The sequence below is a fragment of the Anolis carolinensis genome, chromosome 4 (assembly GCF_035594765.1).
Source record: "Anolis carolinensis isolate JA03-04 chromosome 4, rAnoCar3.1.pri, whole genome shotgun sequence".
In the NCBI taxonomy this organism is placed as follows: domain Eukaryota; kingdom Metazoa; phylum Chordata; class Lepidosauria; order Squamata; family Dactyloidae; genus Anolis; species Anolis carolinensis.
In genome coordinates this window covers 187261806-187282487 of record NC_085844.1, presented here as the reverse complement: position 1 = coordinate 187282487, position 20682 = coordinate 187261806, and the positions used below count along the sequence as shown (strand labels likewise).

The window sequence follows — 20682 nt, the reverse complement described above, 5'->3', positions numbered from 1 at the left end:
CTTCAGTACTGCAAAGCAGGAGGCTTTGCCCATGTGTATCTTTGTGAACTCCAGTTAGGACTAACAGACTAAAAGCATCTGTTTTAGACCTAACTGTGAAGCTAGTAAATAAAATTAACTGGAGGACCCTCTCTTTCTCCCTTTCAGTGACAAATGGGCATTTAAAAAGCATACTTCAAAGACTAATGAGGGAATGATAGTTCTTGTTGAGGAATGAATGAGGATATATTCCTCTTCCACAACAATATTTCATATACACAGGGGTTTCAAAGGAAGGTTTCTTACAGGATTGATTGTTGTACTTCAACAGTGTATTCTTAACCATCTTTGAGACATTTTAGCAAGAGCGGGCTGGCATGACTGAGGGATTCTGGGACTGAGTATGGGTACAGCAAGCTGGGATTTAGATTTATTGTCAACTGTTTTTATATGCAAAAGGCTCTTTTGTATCTCCATTTATCTGATAGATAGTTGAAGAATTAAGAGATCGTATCCTGCAGCTACGTTTCCCACATAGGGTACAAAGCAAAGAAGCAACTCCAAAAGTGAAGAGGAAGGTCATTGGCAGCAGCTCGCCATCAAAATCTCCTCCTGTTCCTGGAGTCCAGCCAACACTTTCAGACAGACCTTGCCTTATAGTGCTTCACAAGCCTCTGGAGAAGCTCCTCATCAGGTACTAGGGATTGAATTCGCCTATGTCCACAATTGTGTGTACAAATGTGTGCAGAACATGCACTTCCTTGGAGCCTTTCTGGCTCTGAATCAACTAAGCCTTAGCATATATGAGTGAGCTGCATACATGGAGGTCTGGGGTAACTTAAAAACTTAGGTTTATAGAATATATGATACAATAAAAGCCTCCCTGCTTAGAGTTTTGTGGATTTTGAAATCTGTCCTTTCACTTAAAAATAAAGCAAACTAGAACCTTCCCAAGAGATCAAGAATTATGAGAGCTATATCTGCAACATCTGGAGGGGAACATGTTGCTTTTCTCTAGTCTAGAAGATACATAACTTTGCTTCTGCTTGTAGCATTATAAAGGTTGTATGGTGGAATTAGACCATGTGCAAATATGCAGTTGTGTCTTTAAAGAACCTCTGAATATGTTCTAGTGTTCATGTGCCTCCTCACTCGCTATTTTGTCCCCACCTCTCTCCATATTATAGATATGAAAAGCTTCCCTCTGATTACTGTGTTCCTTGCCTCCTTCCCCTGGAGAATCCTACAATGTCAGGCTCTCTAACTGTGATGGCCAACCGCACAGCTTCCTCCACTCTAGCCTCCTTGTCTCGCTACTTCTACCACCAGCGCTGGATCTGGTGTGTGCAGTCAGGGCTGGTACCTGCAGTGCCCATCACAGCTGTAGCGCAACTCCTGTCCACTCTCACAGAGTAAGTACCTTTTCTAAATGGTAAATTTGAGCTTACAGAGATGGTAGCTGCAGAAATGAATTAGCCGTCATGCTTGAGCCATTTTTTCCAGTATCTGGGGACCAGTAGCCCTTGTCAGCATAAAATAAATACATGTAAAAAGGTGGAATTTGAGTTCCCAGTTTAGAAAGAAAGGATTGTGTCAGAAATATATTTTTTGAGGCTGAAGCCTCCAGGTAAGGGTGACCAACAGGCCTAATAACCTAATATAATTGTCTTCTGGATTACACAGGGTTCGTCTGTCTGAGGGTTTCCATTTTGCTTCCAGTGGTGATGGGATTATCAACATGGTGCTTGAGTTGCCCATTAAGGTAAACCTTACTTGCTTTCCCTTTTTTTGGTTTTGATCATTGTGCTTTCATCTCTGATGCAGCATTTATCATGCTCTCAAGCAATGTTTTAATTCTATGATAGCATATAAAGAGATGTATGCCAGGCTCAGCATTGATTTAATGCCCAAAAGGTCAAAACACATTTCCTTGTGATGTTGATGATGTTTATGTGTCATCAAGTTGGAATAAACACAAGCAACCCTTGAATGAGAACCCTCCAGGAGATTATTATTAACAGCATTGTCATTGTCATATACATGGTTGTGACTTTTTGACCCATTCCCAAATCTTAAAACCCTTGCTAAAGTCATTGATCCTGTTTGCACCATTTCTGCAGGTGGCAGTAGTATTTCTTCCATCACTCCTGTGGAAGGGAGTCGACAACGTCAAATCTGTTGCCCACATAAGTGGGGAGTGATTGGCAACGATACTCCCAGTAGTTTTTCTTTGTGCCCTCTATCATAAAAACATGTTGGCTTTTGTAAGTGAGAGACTGCTACAAGTGGTTGTGACTAGGTGGCTGTAAAGTGCATTGGTTAGCTATTTGTTCCTTGTATTTGAATTACAGGGTGGTCTCTTGGGCGAAGGATATTGGAGAAGCAGAACAAAATCATATAATTTATTTTTCAACAGAGTGATTCTTCAAGAGTGAGTGGCAGCGAAAAGCCCACCTGTATTGTCCAATATGTGCTGTTCCCTCCACATTCCACTTCAACTAAAGACAGGTGAGGAGAAGGAGTCCTGCTATTATAGGCAGCTCCAGGAACAGGGACTCCTGAGAGATGGGAGACTTGTTGTAAAACTTGGGATGGTGGGAAGTTGGGAAGGCATACCCTTTGTATATAGCAATTTGAGGGAATGGGTAGAGTAGCAACCTTTGTTTCTGTTCACTGTCATAGAGGTAAGGTCGCTGTTGGTTGAGAGTTTATAGATATCCTTCCTGGGCAAATAGACTGGAAATGAAGTTTTCTGAAACTGAAAGATCCATTTAGAGTGAGAGTGGATATTAAATTTATGAACATCTTCATTAAAGAAATCATAAGAACAATGTAAATGTTACAGGGGTTGACATCAAGCCCAGACATTTTTTTTGTTAAATTGTTTTCATTCTTTTGTTATCTAGCATAAGAATATAAAAGTGCCATTTTTAGCCTTGAGCCAAGGTCTTAGCAACTCCACTAGGTGGAAAAGCTAGGATCCTTCTGATAAATCACACATGGATGCAGTTATGTGAACAATTAATTCAGAGCTCATGCAGAGTCCGTGCTTTTATGCTAAACATTTGATTATTCCCTTTGGAGTTTTGCCTTGCTTTTGGCTATTACAGGAATTAGCGTCTCTGTGCCTTCAGTTGAGCTTCCTGTCAGTATGTGTTCCTTCATAGGACATGGTTTAAACATACAACTTATATCACTTGCTGAGCTGGCAAGAAAAACATATGATTAGAAATTCTAGGCCATTTTAGTTGCAGAACCTTTAATATTTTGGGAAGGAAGGTAAATAATACGCCATTATTGAGGTACTTTAAGGAGCATTACTTATAGAATCCAGACATGCTTGTCACATTTATATTACATGCATTGCCTTTAAGTTTCTCCACAGATGATGACAATGACACAGAGGTGGAGGCCATTGAGGTGGACACAGAGTTGAATATTGTCACAGAGTGCTGGGTAGAGCCACAGAGTGGCTGTGTGGATGGTGCACTGGACATCTGGAGGCACTTTGATGGCCTGCCTTACCGGAAAATTCCCAAAGCGGTATGTGTCTGTGTTGAGCAGCTGAGAAAGCATTCTTTCGGTTCAATTCCATGACAGGCAGTGGCCATCCTTATGTCTTGGCCTGGCATCAGACTCAGATGGAACTGTCCGCATCTTACAAGGTGCTGGGAAAATTTTGACCTTAACTTGTATAATGAATGTAACTGTTGCTATGGCAGCCAATTGCTGAAAGTATATTAGTTGGATTGTGACTCTGGAGGAGCAATTTTTTTCTAATTGGATTCTCTGAATTCTAAAAAAATGAATATTATGTATTTCTATGGCCCATATTTTAATGGGTGGTCCCTGTTTATTCTTGTAGCTCTGTATCATCTTGATTAGTATATCTATAGCACCCTTGTAGCCTAGTCACATGGCCCTGTATTTTACTTCCACATTTCAGCTTTACCCTCGAGATCTGTTGTGCATCCATACTATGCTTGCTTTTGAATATATCAGCCAGCTGTGCCAGAACAAGGACTGGGTCTTCCCTGCATGTCCACGGCCTGCTGCTGCTGCTGAAGGTGACTATTTAGTCAGATGCTTTCTGGGCATTTTTGGGTGGGGTTAGTCTGCTTGGCTTCTCAAGATTACAGTCCTGTTTTTGTTGCAGGTCGTGATGCTGGAAGTGGCAACAGAGTGCATGAAATTCCTTTTCATTTTGACCTAATGAAGTTACTGCCCAGATGTCAGCAGATTGAAATGTTTTTCCTGATGCTGACAGGAGGCAAGTGATCTTTAGATTTTACCTTTTAAAAAATATAGTGTTCCTAAATATCAGTTCTCTGTTATTTTTTCCCTCAGTTTGTCCCATGAAGCTGTGAGAACGATGCACACAGTGAATTGGTGTGTTTTGCAAGGGCATTTGGGGAAGTCATTGCTTGCATTGGTGTGTTTTGTTCTATAGCAGAAGAGGATGGGACCACAAAGGAATCTTCTTTATTGCCAAATGAAATGCTTCTTGGTCTATTCCATGGCTGTCTGCAGCATGATCTCAGTGACAGAGAGATTACATTATCAGGCACAGATCATATCACTTTTATGGAGCAGGTGCTGAAGCGGGATAGAGACGGCCATCCACCCCCATTTGTGCTCCCAGTAGTCCAAGGTGAGAAAGACACATTTATCTTGCAGGATCTTGTTCTGTTTTTCCCTTTAACATCTAGTTATCTTTTGTATTTACATCCATTGATATAAATGTTTGTCTCCAAGTGCTTCCTTCCATGGCTCTGATGAAGTAGACTGAGTCTAGTAAAGCATATGCTACAGTCTTGTTCTTCCCATATAGTCTCAAAGGTTCAACAGGATGCCTTTGTATTCTGACCACATTTTTTTCCAGCAGATTCCTCAAAGTCTTCCATGTCCCCTGAAGGTCAAGATCCAGCAAACATTTATAACACTGTTGGAAAGAAAGATGCAAGTATACACGTGGTACAATAACCTTTTGAATTTGCTATCTATTTGTTAAAGGTTCTCTGTTGATTTGTTGTTTAGAAAATTGCTGCCTCCTCCTACTTTCTTAATAATCTAGAATGTCTCCAAACTCTTAGATAGATTGAAGAATCTGCTCTCTTTGCCTGTTGTGTACAAAACATTGCACACAGAAGCCTGTTCGTTCACTCTGACTCTTGATCATGGATATATATCTTTATATAGTCTGAAAGAAAGCACTGCATTTTTTCTTGGTATAGCAGCTCTTTTTCTGTAGTGTGAGCAGCATCTGGAGGGTCTGGGTACAAATTCCCTGCATGAGAAAGCTCTGCAACTCAGACATCTTTCCTTATTGGATATCCCAGGACCCTCCTAAAATTTTATTTATTTACTTATTCTTAGATTTTTATTTGAATCTCATACCCAAAGCAGCTCACAATAAAATCAATACAATACAATTTAAAACCTAAAATTATGCAAATTAAAATATAATTACTGTAAATATTAACAATGTTAATACACTTGAAACACTTGAAACCAATTAAAACCCATTCATAGCTGAAATCACAACATCCCCTGACTTGATCTTGAAAAACCTTTTTCTTTAAAAACCTGACTGAATAGCCTTTTAATCTTGTACGTAAGCACAGTTAACCTAATAAACACAGTGTGATTGCCCCATAGACCTTGCTTCTAATGAAAGTGGCAACACTGGGAAAACAATAAATGAAAACAAGATACAAGCACCTTATTTAAAAAAGAATCTGATAGAGATAAGTCTATGAAATGGAAGGCATGTGTGCTGTACAGGTCTAGAATTATTTAGGGCAGTGCTACTAAGATCAGTGGTTCATGGACTAGTCCTAGTAATTGAAGAGTTTTCAGGAGAGAAACAGCCAGTGGACACAAATAAGATACTGGCCCCAGTGAAGGAGAAGGAAACTAGTCTGTGAGGCCTTGCTGTAACCCGTGGGCTACACCTTGCCCAATCCAGTGTAATGGAGTATGTGAATGCTTGAAGGTACTTGTTTATCTTTTGAAACCAAAATGTTGTGGCACAGTTTTGCTTACTTCATTACAATGCAAAGCAAAGTCATTGTACCCAATGAAAGCAACATCATAAGCTGTCTTTAATCTCTTAGGCTCCAGACACCTTAGAGACTTCAAGAGGTGATACTGCACCAGCATCTGATACCATCTTCCCTCAGTGGCGATGTTATGCCAAGCTGGTGAATTCACAGCATCTTTTCCTCATCTTTCTGCCAGCTACATTCCTAGGTAAGAGGGAATTTAAATAATTAGACAGCTGCTTTAAGGGAAATGGTAGTAGTTGAATCTGAATCCCTAAGTCATAAGGAGCAGTTTTCTGCTGAGCTGGGCCTGACAGATTGCAGGCTTGTGAAATCATCATCTTCTATATGAAGTCCCATGTACCGATGGTATATGACACCGCGAAAACTAGGAACAATGTAAAAAAATGTACAGAACAGATGTTGGAAATGTGGTTTACAGGAAGGCACGTTCTACCATATGTGGTGGACATGCAATAAAGCTAAAACTTACAGGAGAAAAATTTAAGAAGCATGTCAGAAGATTTTACAGATAAGAATACAAATGAAGCCAGAATATTTTTACTAAGTCTGACAGATACAGGAATTGAATTGGATAAAAACAGAGACATTTTGTTAGTATACCTGACTACTGCAACCAGAATGGTCTATGCAAAGTCTTGGAAAATGGAGGAACTCCCAACAACAGAACAACAGACAAAGTGATGGAAATCATGGATATGGATACATTAACATTTTTAATGAAGAAACATTCAGGAAGACCAATAACACCTACCGACTGGAGACCTTTTAAGACATATGTAGATAAGAGAGAAGAAAGAACAAATCCACCCAAAAAGAATTAGGAATCTGACGAACGAATGGTCCTGGAACTCGAAAGATGAAAAGGGGATAAGACAAATAAGACAGGAAGAAAGAAGAAATTATTAGAACGCAAAGACATGGAATGGAAGTAACAATTTTCCCCTACCCTCTTTTCCTTCCCTGCTCTACCCCAATCCCCCTCCTTCCCTTCCCCTTTTCTCTTTTTTTCTTCTTTCTTTGCTCCTTTTTTCTTTCCCCTATGTTTTCCCCTTACTATTGACATTATTCAAAATTATTTTTATGTATATCCCTTTGAAAAACCCTTAATAAAATTATAAAACAAAAATATAATAAAGTTCCAAGATCCACCAACGGGAACCTGGTATAGAGTGTACTTCAAATTTAAAAAAATCTAATTCCAGAAATGAATTACAAAAAATTTCAAATTAAAAACATCAGCCGTAGATTACACTTCTGCAACCTTATTTATTTTCAGTAGCATAATTTAAGTTATATAGAAGAATTTTCTGACATTTTCTTAAACGAGCACTTGGAAATTCTTAATTATCTCCTTCGGTTGTTCATAGAGCTACTCTAGATCTGGCTCTGTCTTTGATGATGAAATAGGATTCTCCCAAGCAAAGCATAAGTTTGTGGAGTCACATCTCCTTGCATATATTCGTTTGTTTTACACAGTTTTTTCCCTGAGTCTTTTTTTCTGAATCGGGCTCTGCCTTTCAGCCACTCAGCCTTTAGGAACTGCTTTTTTCTTATGTTTAATGTAATTTTTATTTGACAGGTGGTTTTTTGTTAAATGAGAGAGTAAAATGTTGAATTCCTCTACCAGTAGATTCTCATTCTGTATAGTGTAGGGAACTGCTGTTGTGAAGTTCTGACTGAATTGATTGCTACATATTTTATGAATTGAAGTGCATTGACAATAAATTGACTACAGTTGTCCTTTATATTTTTTTTTACTTGAGATATGACCTCTCTAGAAATCTCTAGGTCCTCCAGCATATTTCCATAGAATTGCATTGGCGAACCTAGAAATTCCCAGAGGTGTTTTTTCTAGGAATCCCTAGGTCCTCCAGTATGGTTCTGTGGTTGATCTTTGGCAGAAATTCACTATAGAATTACACTGAAGGACTTAAATATTCCAAGAGAATTTTTTTAAATCAGATCCATGAATAATCACATTTTCAACAGCCACACCCGCAAATGTGGAGGGCCAACTATAATGAGTGCCCATATCATATTGTTATTTCTTTGTACTAGAAGTCCTGTTGCTGCCAAGCTGGGTAATTTCTCCCCAACTCTTAAGCCATTGTACCTGTGCAATACCAGACACTGCTAGAGCAGGAAAGAAGAAGCCAATGGCATGCACAACCCTAAAATTAACTTCCTTTTCCAGACATACCGAGATTGCTGACTTATGGACCAGATAAACCTTCAAAGGAGACAGAACCAACACCTTCCCAAAGAGCACAACAACTGGAGACTGTGGGGTCACTTCCAACTGTCAGTGTCACACCAGCCAATGGTATGGCCCTTGATCTGGCAGTGTAGTTAACCACCTGTGTTAAAAGAAGACGGCTGAATTGGTATTAGGACCCCGACTATAAGTTTTACTGCGTATATACTTTAGACCAGTGGTTCTCAACCTGGGGTCCCCAGATGTTTTTGGCCTACAACTCCCAGAAATCCCAGCCAGTTTACCAGCTGTTAGGATTCCTGGGAGTTGAATGCCAAAAACACCTGGGGACCCCAGGTTGAGAACCACTGCTTTAATCCAAGATTGCAAACTGAAGTGTTTGTTTTTTAAAATACAACCATGTTATAGATATGGCTGTGTGTGTATATATGATAGTCTTCTTTGAATCTTGTCAAAGTATTAGTGGAGTGAGAGGTCTTAGGCTATGAGATACAATCTGGATGGCTTCACTAGGAAAACATAAAATACATACCAGCTAATTTTTCTCACTTAGAAACAGCACATGCTTTAATAGTTTTGTAAGAAAGTAAAAATAAAAAACTGGATTTTTCTCACTTCAATAATAAATATAATGAAGTTACTTTTATGGGTGAGATAATTTAGTTTTCTCCCCACTCTTGAATTGATGGTGGGAGAGAATGCTAATCTTTCAGTTGTTGTCTGCTTGACAGACATGATCAAGATAACACTTCCTCTCAAAGTGACTTAATCTAGTGTTCTGTCTGACACAAGGATTCATTTACTAGCTGGAATTAATGGTAGCTCAACACATCTTCCTGCAAGGTGACAGAAGAAAACCTGCATTTGTCCGATCTTTCAGAGCCGTATTATTTTAATGCTTTATTTGTATCATATCTTTATGACAAAACAGGGACTCAAAGCAGTTTGTAAAAATCTAAACGAATGTATATAAACATATATGTTTTTTTAAAAAAAAATCCAGGAGTTAATGTTACATTTTAATTAAACTTTCTATGCCAAGAATAAATAAAGTTTTTTTAAAATGTATCCATTAAGCAAACCTGTACAACTCACTATTAAAAGCATCTTCCTTATGAGATACTTCGTAAAGGCCTGTCAGAATGAAAAGGTCTCCATTTAGTGATGGAAGGAACAACAAGGAAGTAGGTTCTGCTTTTCTAGGAAGGAGGTTCAGAGCCTGGGAAACGTTACTAAGAAAATCCCTGTCTGTCATTTGCACCAAGCATGCTAAGAGAGCATTCAAGCAGTGAAATCTCAAAGCCTAGGGAGGCTCATATGGAAAAATGTTACTCAGCCTAAGGGCCTTTATAATTCACAAGCAGTGCTTTGAATGGTTCCCTGAAACAAATCAGTAGCTTTTGGACTTATTGCTAAAAGAAAGTCATTTGCTTTTAGTAACCAGCTCTGATTAACAGCACTTTCAAAACACTTTATCATTACAAAATGGCAAAAGGCAGTTGTGTATTAGCTACAGTATTTGGGGCAGTGGAAAGGGAGTGCATAAAAATCTTGAAAGCCAAGCCCTCTTCATTTTGGTTATGTGGTTGAGCAGGTTTCTCACTCCCCGGATTTTCTCATCTGCAGGGATTGGGCAGGAGATGCAAGATCTGGATACTACACCAAGAAGAGAGGGGCGCATATCTTTTAGCCGTCAGGCATCTCAGCCAGACTTGGGTGACAGTGTCCGCACCCGCTGCCCAGTCTTTGTGTACAGTTGTTCTATGGAGTTGCTGCGGGAGCAGGTGACCAGCCCCAGGCCAGATAAACCTCTGCGGGATATATTTTTCAGGTGAAGTCAGTTTTCAGTAAACAGAAAGCCTGGCAGCATTTATTTTTATTTATTTCTTGCAAATGTTGGTTTATGAGATGGAGTTAAGGCTGTATACAGTTGGCTTGGCACTAGTGGTGCTGTAGGGATCATAAATTGGTTAGTGTAAGATTGGGAGAGAGCACTTGGGTGGTAGTATGACAGAAATTTTGTTGTTTTCTTTGTCATCCTGTTTCATGCATCTGTTTTTCAGAAGCCAGTCTGTAGAACGACCTGCCAGTGCTCCCTGGCTAGATCCCAAGCACAAGGATCTGGTGAGTTACTGCACCTTGCTGCAAGAACATTCCCATCAGTGCTATGTGAAAGGTAAGAAACAGAGATATCCGGGAAGGGAGGAGTGGGAAAATATCTTGTTTTAAAGGGGCTTTATGGTGTAAAAGTGAGTTTCAACCAGCTTATGATACTTCCTTTTTTTAAAAAAAAAAGTATGTCATTTCTGTTGCTTAATGTCATTATTTATTTGCTTTATGTTTAGTCCGCCTTTTTCCCAATGTAGGGAGTCAAGGAGGTTTACAATAAATTTGATAGAATGCAAATTAATACAATGTAAATGCATTCAAATATTATTACAAAAATCAAAAATGAGTAATTTGTGTCATTAAAACCATTAACCATTAAAATACTAAAAATGAATTAAAACCCCATATTTATCCCAAAATCCCAGTTGTGCCATTCTCAGATGCTGGCTCCTACTCAGTTTGTACATGCCATTACAGAGGGATTTTTTCACTTGCCTACCAAAGACAAGCAGAAACAGGGCCATCCTGGTGTCGCTAGGGATTTCCAGAGTCTGGGAGCAGCTACCAAAAGGCCTTGTTGCTCAGTAAACAAGCTTGAGAGGATGTTGGGACAGAGAGAAGGCCCTCTAATATTCTAACAGGCTCATAAAAAGTGATGAGGTCCTTCAGTTAACCCAGACCCAAGCCATATAGACTTTATAGTTCTAAACCTAAGAATATCTTCCTAGCTTCATCTGTATGACCACATGGCATGTGTATCCCATTCTCCACAGGACTGTTCAAGAGCCTGCAACAGGGTCACAATATCAGCTGCCCTGACCTGCTCATAGCCATGGATTACTGTGAGGAGCTTCTGCAGGAGATAGACATCACTAGCTTCCTGCTTACTCTGTGTGACCATGTGCGTTCATTCTGTGAGCACCACCAGCACTCTCTCAACCAATCGGAGGGAGAAGTGGTACAAACTTCCCAAACTCAGGGTGCCTCTGCTTCCAGGTAGGATATAGATGATCATGTATAAAGAGATAAGAGAGAAGTCCTGGAGAGTCTAGGCAGTATTGAATGTATTTTGATGGAGTTTCCTCTCCTCTCCCTGACTGTATAGTCAGTTGTTGCTTGTTCTAATAGATGGCTTTATCCTGGATCATCTCTTTACACCCTCCTCAAACATGAGATGATTTTACACAATGTAGTTTTCTACATCAAGGCTTCTTAAACTTTCCTCACTCATAATCTCTTTCAGCCTGAGTTATTTTTATTTAATCCCAGGTTTATAGAAATATACAATAGATATAAAAATCAAACATTTACTGATAATTAATCAACACTTGCAAATTGTGCTAAACAGGCTGATTTTCCTTTTTGTGAAGTACAGCTGAAGCATTTTCTGCAGAGTCCACTGTGAACAATGCATGCTGTTGCTAACAGATTTTTGTAAATGTCTAGGTGGCATTCAGAAACTTACTGTTGCCAAATTTTTCATGACCCCAGTGTTGAGCTAAGGGGACCCCATTTGGGGTTGGGACCCACAGTTTAAGAAGTTGTCCTCTACATCACACGGAATCTCCTCCTGAATTCCAGCCTAAGTGGCAAATTGGTTGTGTAGACATGTTTAAAAATGTGAATGGTGAATGGAAGAACATATTCACATCAAATGTAGAGTAAGGATAATGACAGCATTGGGAATTTGAAAATATGATTTTAGTTACTGATTATATTGGGTCTTCTCTCTCTCTTTTTCTTTTAAATTAGTATAGTGAGCTTGCAGTATCCACATTGGTTCAGTTCCAAGATGCAATGATAATATAGAAAAAAAATATCTTGAATGCGCTCTCTTGGTGTGTGTGGAAGGCGACTTCACAATTTCCTCTCCCTATGTGATGTCCTAGGCCCAGAGAATGTCTTTTTCCATAGGATGTGAACTGAAGACTAACACTTCATTTCCTGATACAAGAAAGACTCTCCTGGCCAAAAATTGGTGAATATGTCCCCATACTGCCTAGAGGTGTTAGACATATTTGGAGACAAGTTTTTGTGGGTCCTGGAGAGGCTTTTAAAGATCCTATGGAGGTGGCACTCAGACCCTGACCCCCCCTGAGCTGTAAGAACGGTACCTTGTTTCTACACTTAAAAAGTTTGGATAGTGTTGAGGGGAAGTACTAAAAATCCCAAATGTCAGCTAGATTTCACTCTCTCTCTTCTTACCGAGGATATACCATATGAAATACTTAATAGTGAGTGAGACATAAACAATGCTTGTCTCTATGAAATACTATACTGTAATTGTTTTCTCTCTACTGCTACTTTAAAGTTTATATATACAATTGTATGTAGATCAACATAATAAGTAATACAAATGGATTTTCAAAATGGTAATGAACTCATCAAACTATAGCATATATTTATTTTACTGTATTAGCTTTATTAGAAGTCCCCAAGCAATTTTGTTAACTAATGCGAAAAATCAACTTCCCTCACTATTTGTATTAGTCTTCAGCAGACATTCTTTCTTTTGTCTTTATTTGCTCAAATCAATAAGTACACATTGATCTGTATTTAAGGGATTTATCCATTGATCTGCCTCTTAATCTCTTCATAACCCAATTGTTCAAAAAATCAATGAACTAAATCTCCATCAAATTAGCCTCAGAAAGCATAAACAATGAATTTTACACTTTTACCATTCTTTCCAGCTCCAAATGTTACAATGTGACAATATAAATATATACATGAAATAAGCATTTTGGATGGGCTTATATATAAAACTTTGAAAGGAAAAGTATAATAGCCCTTATTAATAAGCCAGGCCTCTGGACCTGTGCTACCTTTTACCCACATTTGGGCTAAATAGAGCTGATTTTACATTCATTCAGAACAATCTTATGCAGCATTTGAGGGATGGTTATGAAATTTATTTGAGGAATCCTATATTGGTGTAGGATTCTCATCATGGACTCTTCTCCAAAGGAGTCCAAATATTGTGAGCCACATGTTTCTATAGCTAACTGTCCATGAGTTCTAACTCACTGGTACTTTTTGAAACTATGAGGTAAGGTGAGCATGTGGGTTGCTACTAATGGAGGAGAAGGAAGATTTGGTGCTGTCGAGATAGATGTTGGAGCATTTGGATGCTTCTTGAGTGATCTGTCTTTCTTGCACTTACCATTGTATAGTGCTGAGACAGAGGAGTCCAGTGAACCAGATTCCCAGATTCCTGCCTCCCCTTCTGAGGAGCCTGGCTGGAGTCGTTGTCCGGAGTTCCCTCTCCTACTGCTAGATAGCAGCCAGCCCTGCCCAAGCCACACTGATCTGCACAGGATCATCCAAGTAAGAGTGATAACACTTCTTTTCATATGCATTTAGAAATGATAGTTCTAACTACCAGATATGCCATCTTCACTCTGTCCTTCATACCCTTCTAGGAGAAGTTCTTGGAGATTGGCAGTTTACATTTTAAACCAGTGCCATCTAATCCTCATTATTTCTTCTATTGCCCTCCTTCTGCCAAAAAAGAGGTAAGATGTTATGCTTGTGTCTTTGTCCCTTGGGTGGGTCCTTGAAGACTGTTAAGACATAAACAAGGGAAGGACAGACTTGCTTAGGTGATCCCTCGTTGTCAGAGTATGGTGGCCTTCCAAGTGTAGTGTCATGGCGGTAGATTCGTAGGTGACTGTAGAGCCCTATTCTTGACCCGCATGTTCTTCCACAGTGAGGGCATTAATTTCCAGTTGGAAGGTGGTCCCGGTCAGGGTTGGGTTGGCGCGCCTTCCTCTTAGCATATTTCTCCCTTTTGCCCTCCATTCGTGCCTCTTCAAATTCCACAGCACTACTGGTTACAGCTGACCTCCAGTTAGAAAAAGGCGATGATGGTGTCATCCTTGAAGTCTGCTGGGATTTTCTTGGTTACCCACACTTTTTCAATGAGCTGGTGGAGTTGTTGTATCAGCTCAAGTTCACCCTCTTTAAAGATTTTATTTATTTGTTGCCTGATGGCATTGTTGACTTCCTCCAAACTAGGCCATGCTGCAAGTTCATCCCTGGTTTATTGTTGTGGGATTTGTGAAATAACCTCTTAACAGACTATCTAGACTACCTAGATTTTTTATGTCTTACTCAATTGGCTTGTCATCCCTGTTCAGGAGGAGGCTTCACGGGACCATGCAGATGGGAAAGGCAATGAAGACATAGAAAGCTCAGAAACTGATCTGGCACTTGATGAAGGTATGGAAACTGCTGTGGGTTTCTGCAACAATTGGTGATGATGCCGCATTGTGTATAATGCAGTGATACAGGATTCCTCCTGTGTATTCTGAAAGGGACTTTCGTTAAAGAAAGTATGTATACATGTCAAAGTTTTTAGTGCTACTGGTAACTAATCCATACATCAAAGTTTAGAGATAATCTAGAATTTCTGCAATCAGGTCTTGACATGAAACTCAAGCCAAATATTCTTCACCACCAAATAGCAGTACTAGTTGAGTTTTAAACTAGTGGTATTTGGCCTATCTTGGGCAGTAACAGGAGTGAATTCATTCATTGTTCCTTATTGGCAAGAATGGACTTTCACTGTTAGGTTTTCCAGTGTTCCAGTCTCTCCCAACCTTGTGCATCTGTCTGACTGCTTCTAATAACATGCAAAGCAAATGTGTACTGCCATTTACAGACTAAAAGTATCTCAGAGACTTGATGTACTTTCCTCTAAGTCCCATTATTCCAGTGGTTCTCAACCTGTGGGTCCCCAGATGTTTTGACCTTCAACTCCCAGAAATCCTAACAGCTGGTAAACTGGCTAGGATTTCTGGGAATTGTAGGCTAAAACACCTGGGGACCCACAGGTTGAGAACAATTGCGTTATTCCCTTTATTTCAGCTTAAAATTCAGTCTCTGTGTTCTTACATAGGAAATACATCTGCCTGCTGCATTGGTACTGAGAGTGACCCCGAACTGGAGGTAGAATATCGGGATCGGTTGAACCATGAATTTCTAGAAACAGACTCTCTGTCGGAGTCCAACACTGTAAACCAGGATGAGGACTCCTTCAGTGTCCTGGGAGATTCTCTTGCAGAACAGGAGCTGCTAGAGCAAGATATGCCACCTCTCTTTATGCATTTGACCTGCTCTGTGAAGCTGCGCAGCCAACACAGTTCCATGCCTGTTCGCTCGCTGCCCACCTGCCTTGGTAAATGGAAATTGATGAGTTTGAGGTTTGGCATGGGAAGGAAGGCCTGGCTGGAGGACACAGGCTGCTATGGATTGCAAGACTGAAATGTTCAAAGGAAAGGCGGGGGCAGAAGCCTGTGATGGAGGTTGAATCCTCCTCGGTTATTGGATAAGGGGGCATAAATAGTGTTCTCTAATCCAAATAATTTCTGCTGCTTCTTCTAGGAGAGGTGCTGGGTTGCCTTGAGAACTGTAAGGCTCCCCAAACAATTGAGCTCTCTGATCTCTGTGTAACCTTGGACATCTTTGTCCTTACCCTTTCTTTGGAGATTGAAATGGAGAATGATTTGCATCACAATAGGTGAGACTCCAATATTGGAGGTGGGCTGTGGGTGGGTAATTTTGACGCCTCCTAAATCCATAGCTTGTAAAGGTAGACTGGAAAGAGAGGTGGTAGCCCAGTGACTCTTCCCTCTCCTTCTTCCAGATATACGTCCGAGAGCAGTGTCTCCTTCACCCGTTCCCCAGGTCGGCCATCTTCCTTCCGCTCGGATGAGGAGTTTATGCATAGCTTGGACAGGCTTCCCTTGGCAGTGGATGATGGGTATTGATTCATTTTATTTTTTTAATTTTTAAGGATGGACTAAATTAATAATCTACCACTGTGTCTGATACTTATATTTTTGCATTCCTTTCAAGGCACCCAGCACTCTCCAATCTTCCTGGAGTACACAGACAAGCTATTGAAGCTACAATGACAGAGGTGAGTCCATCTGCGTTTTGCAGCTGAATTTCTGTAAGCCTAGGGAAACAGACAACTTGCATAATGCCTCTCTTCTTTGTTATCTCACCCATCAGTTCTGGAATGTGGCCTGGCCAAGAATGAGGCTTGGGACACGAGTGCTTAGAAGCAGGCCCTCAGTAGGATCTAATCTATACTTCTATACCAAGCCTTTACTATTTCACATATGCTATATTATCTTTGCTATCTTAGATCCGTTGGCTCTTGGATGATGAAATTGTGTCAGCACTGCGCCATTCACGTCCAGTTACTGTTGATACCTTGAACCGTGTGTCTGCCCATGTCTACAGTTCTCAAGGCCGCCCTAGCTGCCACTGCGAGGCTGTTCCTTTGCAGTTCGTGTTTGGTCCTGAGAACTCACTAGAAAGGTTTCGTGAGGTAAGTGAGTGTCTCTTCTTTACCATTCCTCCTCCTTTCTTTTTAAAATAAAACATCAGCCTTTTGTTGCCCATAACCCTTTTTCAGCTCCGAGACCCCTATAGCTAACCCCCCCTCAAGAAATACTACTCTTTTTTGCTTTACAACTATAAAGTATACACTTTTTGCTTGCTTCCTGCCACTTAGACTCCTTTATTCTATTGCAGGAGTTCCAGAGAATGACCATACCTGGCTACGTGCTCAATACTGAGGGGAATGATTTCTACTATGTTTCTATCAGCCGCCTACATGGCCCAGTAGGGGGGCCCAGTCCTTCAGTAACACTTGAGAGTACCCTGACAGAAGGAAGGTGTGAAAGCAGCAGCAAAACAGAAGGATCCTTGACCTGTTCTCTTCCCTCTGAGGAGGCCCATGGTCTCTGGGCATGGCCAGCAAGTGAGACCAAGGCTGGGGTGGAAGCTGCTGAATGTCTTAGCATAAGTAGCTCTTTGCATGGTGAGGTAGGTTACTACAAGCTTCTTGGTATACTTGGAACTGCGAGGACAGTTGTTGGAAAAATACATATACTGTATAGTCATGTGTTTTGGAAATAAAATCTATATTCTCTTTGTTGTGATGCAGGTCTCAAGTGATGTTCCACAGCTAAATCAAGGCAGTACTCCAGACCGTGCCTCTCTGGATGAAGAGCCATCTTTGACCCAGACACAACCTCTGTCTTCCTTCTCTGATAAATGGAATAGTAATAAGTCTCCCTCAGGAACACCATCTGTATCAAGTCTGGCTGATTCTGTGGTTCCTGGGAAAGAAGGTGAGAAGCAGTCCTGAGCAGGTGGCAGGTGATTAAAGGGGCAGGAATTCAGTTATAGGACAGTCTTTTCCTGATGTTTGACTGCTTCCCCCATTGTTTCAGTCTATCAGCACTGCTAGCAGCAGATTTTAAGTTTTTGTTCTGAAAGATGGCAAAATGCTACTTCAGACTAACCTTGCAAACTTGCAAAAACACTGTTTTTGTGTACGTCTTATTTTTAAATGCTTGTGATTCATATAGCCAGTTGGATCTCTAACTTATATGTAGGAAACTATTGGGGAATCCAAACTTTCAAAGACATATGATCTCTTTCTCTACAGGCTGTGGAAAGCAATACCCCAGTCGGGTTCAAAGCCTGGTGTCAAGCCAGGGTAGTATGGATTCTGATCTCCTAGGTGAGTGCACGTGGAGGGCTGTCCTTGTGGAAGAGAAGAGAAATAATGAATCTAGGAGATGATTTTTTGGTGACTTATGACAGACATTTCCAACATGGCATCAGACATCTGTAACCATATGGGCAGGGTTGGAGGTGATGGTAGGTAGAGTGTTTGGTGGTCTCCAGGGTGGTGAAAGCTTTTGAATAAGTCTGAACCTTAGCATTTCATGGGCAAAGGATTGTAAAGCGAACAACCTGGTGTTCCCAAGAGCCCATTTGTACAATTAGCTTGTTTTCAAGTGTGGATTGTATGAGCCACTTGCCAAAAGTGGGATACATTTTCATTTCCCAGGCTATGATGGTGGCAGCAGCGATTCTGAATGTGAAGATGTAGTGATGAGTGACTTGGAACCCAGATGCCCCCTCATGCCTGACTTCTGGCTGATCGTAAAGATCCACCAGGACCGGGTGGAAATCTATTCACACACTCGGTAACATTTTTTCTAAAGCTTTTCTTCCACTGCCCATCCTTAGTATTTGGTTCCTGGGATTGCAGGTGTGACTTTTTACTATGCAGTGTACCTACTCTTGATTTTAGAGTTGGAACTGGCTTGTATGTGTATTCCTACTTAGAAACATAGTTGGAAGAGATCACATGGGCCATCTAGTCCAACCTCCTGCCATGCAGGAGAAGCACAATCACAGCACCCCTACAGATGGCCATCCAGCCTCTGTTTAAAACCCTCCAAAGATGGAGCCTTTATCACACTCTGAGGCAAAGAGTTCCACTGTTGACCAGCTCTTACTGTCAGGAAGTTCTTCTTAATGTTCAGATGGAATCTCCTTTCCTTTCATTTGAACCCATTGCTCTGAGGCCTAGTTTCCAGGGCAGCAGAAAACAAACCTGCTCCCTTTTCCTTATGACATCCTTTCAATTTTTTAAACATGGCTTATCATGTCTCCTCTTAACCTTCTGCTCTACAGCCTAAACATAAACAAATCTTTAAGCTACTCCTCATAGGACATGCATTCCAGACCTTTGATCATTTCAGTTTTTCTAGCATGGGTTTGGCTAAGCTTTGACTGCCAAATTTGTTCTCAAGTGAGAACAGGATAGAGGAGAAAAAAGCAAATATGATATATCCATGACGTGAACTTAGGTCCTGCTAACTAAATATCTCCAATTTCCCAGAGCAAATACTTCTCCATCATCTGTATAGCTTTTGCCCCGTCACTTCTTTCGTTGTCCTACTATATTCAGGGATACAACAAGGATAAATATTATCCATTTAACATGTTAATTCCAGAAGTAAGAACTCTTCTGAGAACTCCCTCTTTCCTTTCTATGCAGTAGCAGCACAAGTGCAGTGAAAGCAACACAGAATGAGGAAGGGGAATGTAAGCGTCTTCACCATACTGTGGTGAAGAAGGTTGGTGAAATCTGCCGCATTGTAAACCAGGTACGTAGGACCACATGCATGCTAAGCACACTTTCTCTTAGCTGGCAGGAATATGCTCTTCAGTTTAATCAGTACCAACTTGAAGTACTGATTAAACAGCAGAGGTCTGCAACCAGTCAAGTGTATGTCTGCAAGTTGGTTGATAGCAAATTTTAACTGATTTTGGCAAATCAGTGAATTCAAAACACACTTACCTTGGCCACTGGAGGCATTACTCTGAACTTTTCTAATCTCAGAGTATTTACATGAGCCTGGAGAACTTCAGAGGCTTGGGCCATTTTTACTCTCTCCCAAACCTTACAAGGCTTCATGCCCCACCTCTGCACCCAAGAAAAGGAAGGCAAAAATGATAAATTACATTCTGGGTTCTTTTTGAATGCCTTCAAGTCATTTCTCATTTATGGCAACCTGAAGTGAATTTATCACAGAACTTTCTTGCTAAAAATTCTTCAGAGGCAGCTTGCCTTTGCCTTCCTCTGAAGCTGAAATAGTGCAACTTGCCCAGGGCTACCCCATGGGCTCCCATGGCTGAGTGGAGATTCAAATCCTTGTTTTCAGAGACATAGTCCAATGCTCAAAGTAGTACATCACACTGACTCTCTGGTCTGAATGGTGCAATTTAGCAATTTTATGCAATTTCACCCATTGTTTTAAGTGTTTTAAACATATTAATCAGGCTTTTAAATAATATTGTGGTTTTATTATTTTTAACTGTTGTCAATGTTTTATATTTAAAATAATCATTTTAAGCCACCTTGATCTGATCAATAAATTAAATAAATAAAAAGTAACAGAAAATAATTGCAGTTGGCCCACCCCTGCTTTTAAACAAGTGTGGGTAGGTGTGCCTTCAAGTTTCCTTTTTTCTTGGAATCCTCAGGTTTTGCCAATTCTTTCTTATGAAATATAACCTGCAGCACCAAGTATTCATTTGTGGTGTTGTAAATAATAATAATAATAATAATAATAATAATAATAATAATAATAATAATAATAATAATAATAATAATAAGAAGAAGAAGAAGAAGAAGAAGAAGAAGAAGAAGACTCTGGCACAAGCCAGTCAAGGTGGTTCCAGTGGTGATCAGTACACTGAGTGCAGTGCTTAAAGACCTAGGCCTGCACTTAAACACAATAGGCGCTGACAAAGTTACCACCTGCCAGCTGCAGAAGACCACCTTACTGGGATCTGCACTCATTATTCGCCGATACATCACACAGTCCTAGACACTTGGGAAGTGTCCGACGTGTGATCCAATACAACAGCCAGCAGAGTGTCTGCTGTGGACTCATCTTGTTGTGTTTCAAATAATATTAATAATAACTT

The 20682-nt window shown here is 40.4% G+C and overlaps 1 protein-coding gene across 8 annotated transcripts in view; it reads left to right on the top strand.

Annotated features, from left to right (window-relative positions):
• szt2 (SZT2 subunit of KICSTOR complex) overlaps window positions 1-20682 on the top strand; it is an 86014-nt gene that overhangs the window by 34647 nt on the left and 30685 nt on the right. For 5 of the 8 annotated variants that reach the window (XM_062978384.1, XM_062978379.1, XM_062978380.1 and 2 more), the window contains exons 15-41: window positions 468-673; window positions 1167-1391; window positions 1663-1741; window positions 2396-2487; window positions 3354-3522; window positions 3926-4046; window positions 4136-4249; window positions 4430-4630; window positions 4862-4953; window positions 6096-6231; window positions 8242-8370; window positions 9889-10093; window positions 10326-10438; window positions 11145-11367; window positions 13545-13698; window positions 13794-13886; window positions 14511-14592; window positions 15272-15550; window positions 15757-15892; window positions 16019-16135; window positions 16231-16294; window positions 16526-16711; window positions 16918-17211; window positions 17333-17519; window positions 17840-17914; window positions 18248-18386; window positions 19247-19355. In XM_062978384.1, coding sequence (XP_062834454.1) covers window positions 468-673; window positions 1167-1391; window positions 1663-1741; window positions 2396-2487; window positions 3354-3522; window positions 3926-4046; window positions 4136-4249; window positions 4430-4630; window positions 4862-4953; window positions 6096-6231; window positions 8242-8370; window positions 9889-10093; window positions 10326-10438; window positions 11145-11367; window positions 13545-13698; window positions 13794-13886; window positions 14511-14592; window positions 15272-15550; window positions 15757-15892; window positions 16019-16135; window positions 16231-16294; window positions 16526-16711; window positions 16918-17211; window positions 17333-17519; window positions 17840-17914; window positions 18248-18386; window positions 19247-19355 — 4020 coding nt within the window. The remainder of the gene's footprint in view (window positions 1-467; window positions 674-1166; window positions 1392-1662; window positions 1742-2395; window positions 2488-3353; window positions 3523-3925; window positions 4047-4135; window positions 4250-4429; window positions 4631-4861; window positions 4954-6095; window positions 6232-8241; window positions 8371-9888; window positions 10094-10325; window positions 10439-11144; window positions 11368-13544; window positions 13699-13793; window positions 13887-14510; window positions 14593-15271; window positions 15551-15756; window positions 15893-16018; window positions 16136-16230; window positions 16295-16525; window positions 16712-16917; window positions 17212-17332; window positions 17520-17839; window positions 17915-18247; window positions 18387-19246; window positions 19356-20682) is intronic. The other 3 variants (XM_062978381.1, XM_062978377.1, XM_062978383.1) reach the window with 2 other exon arrangements.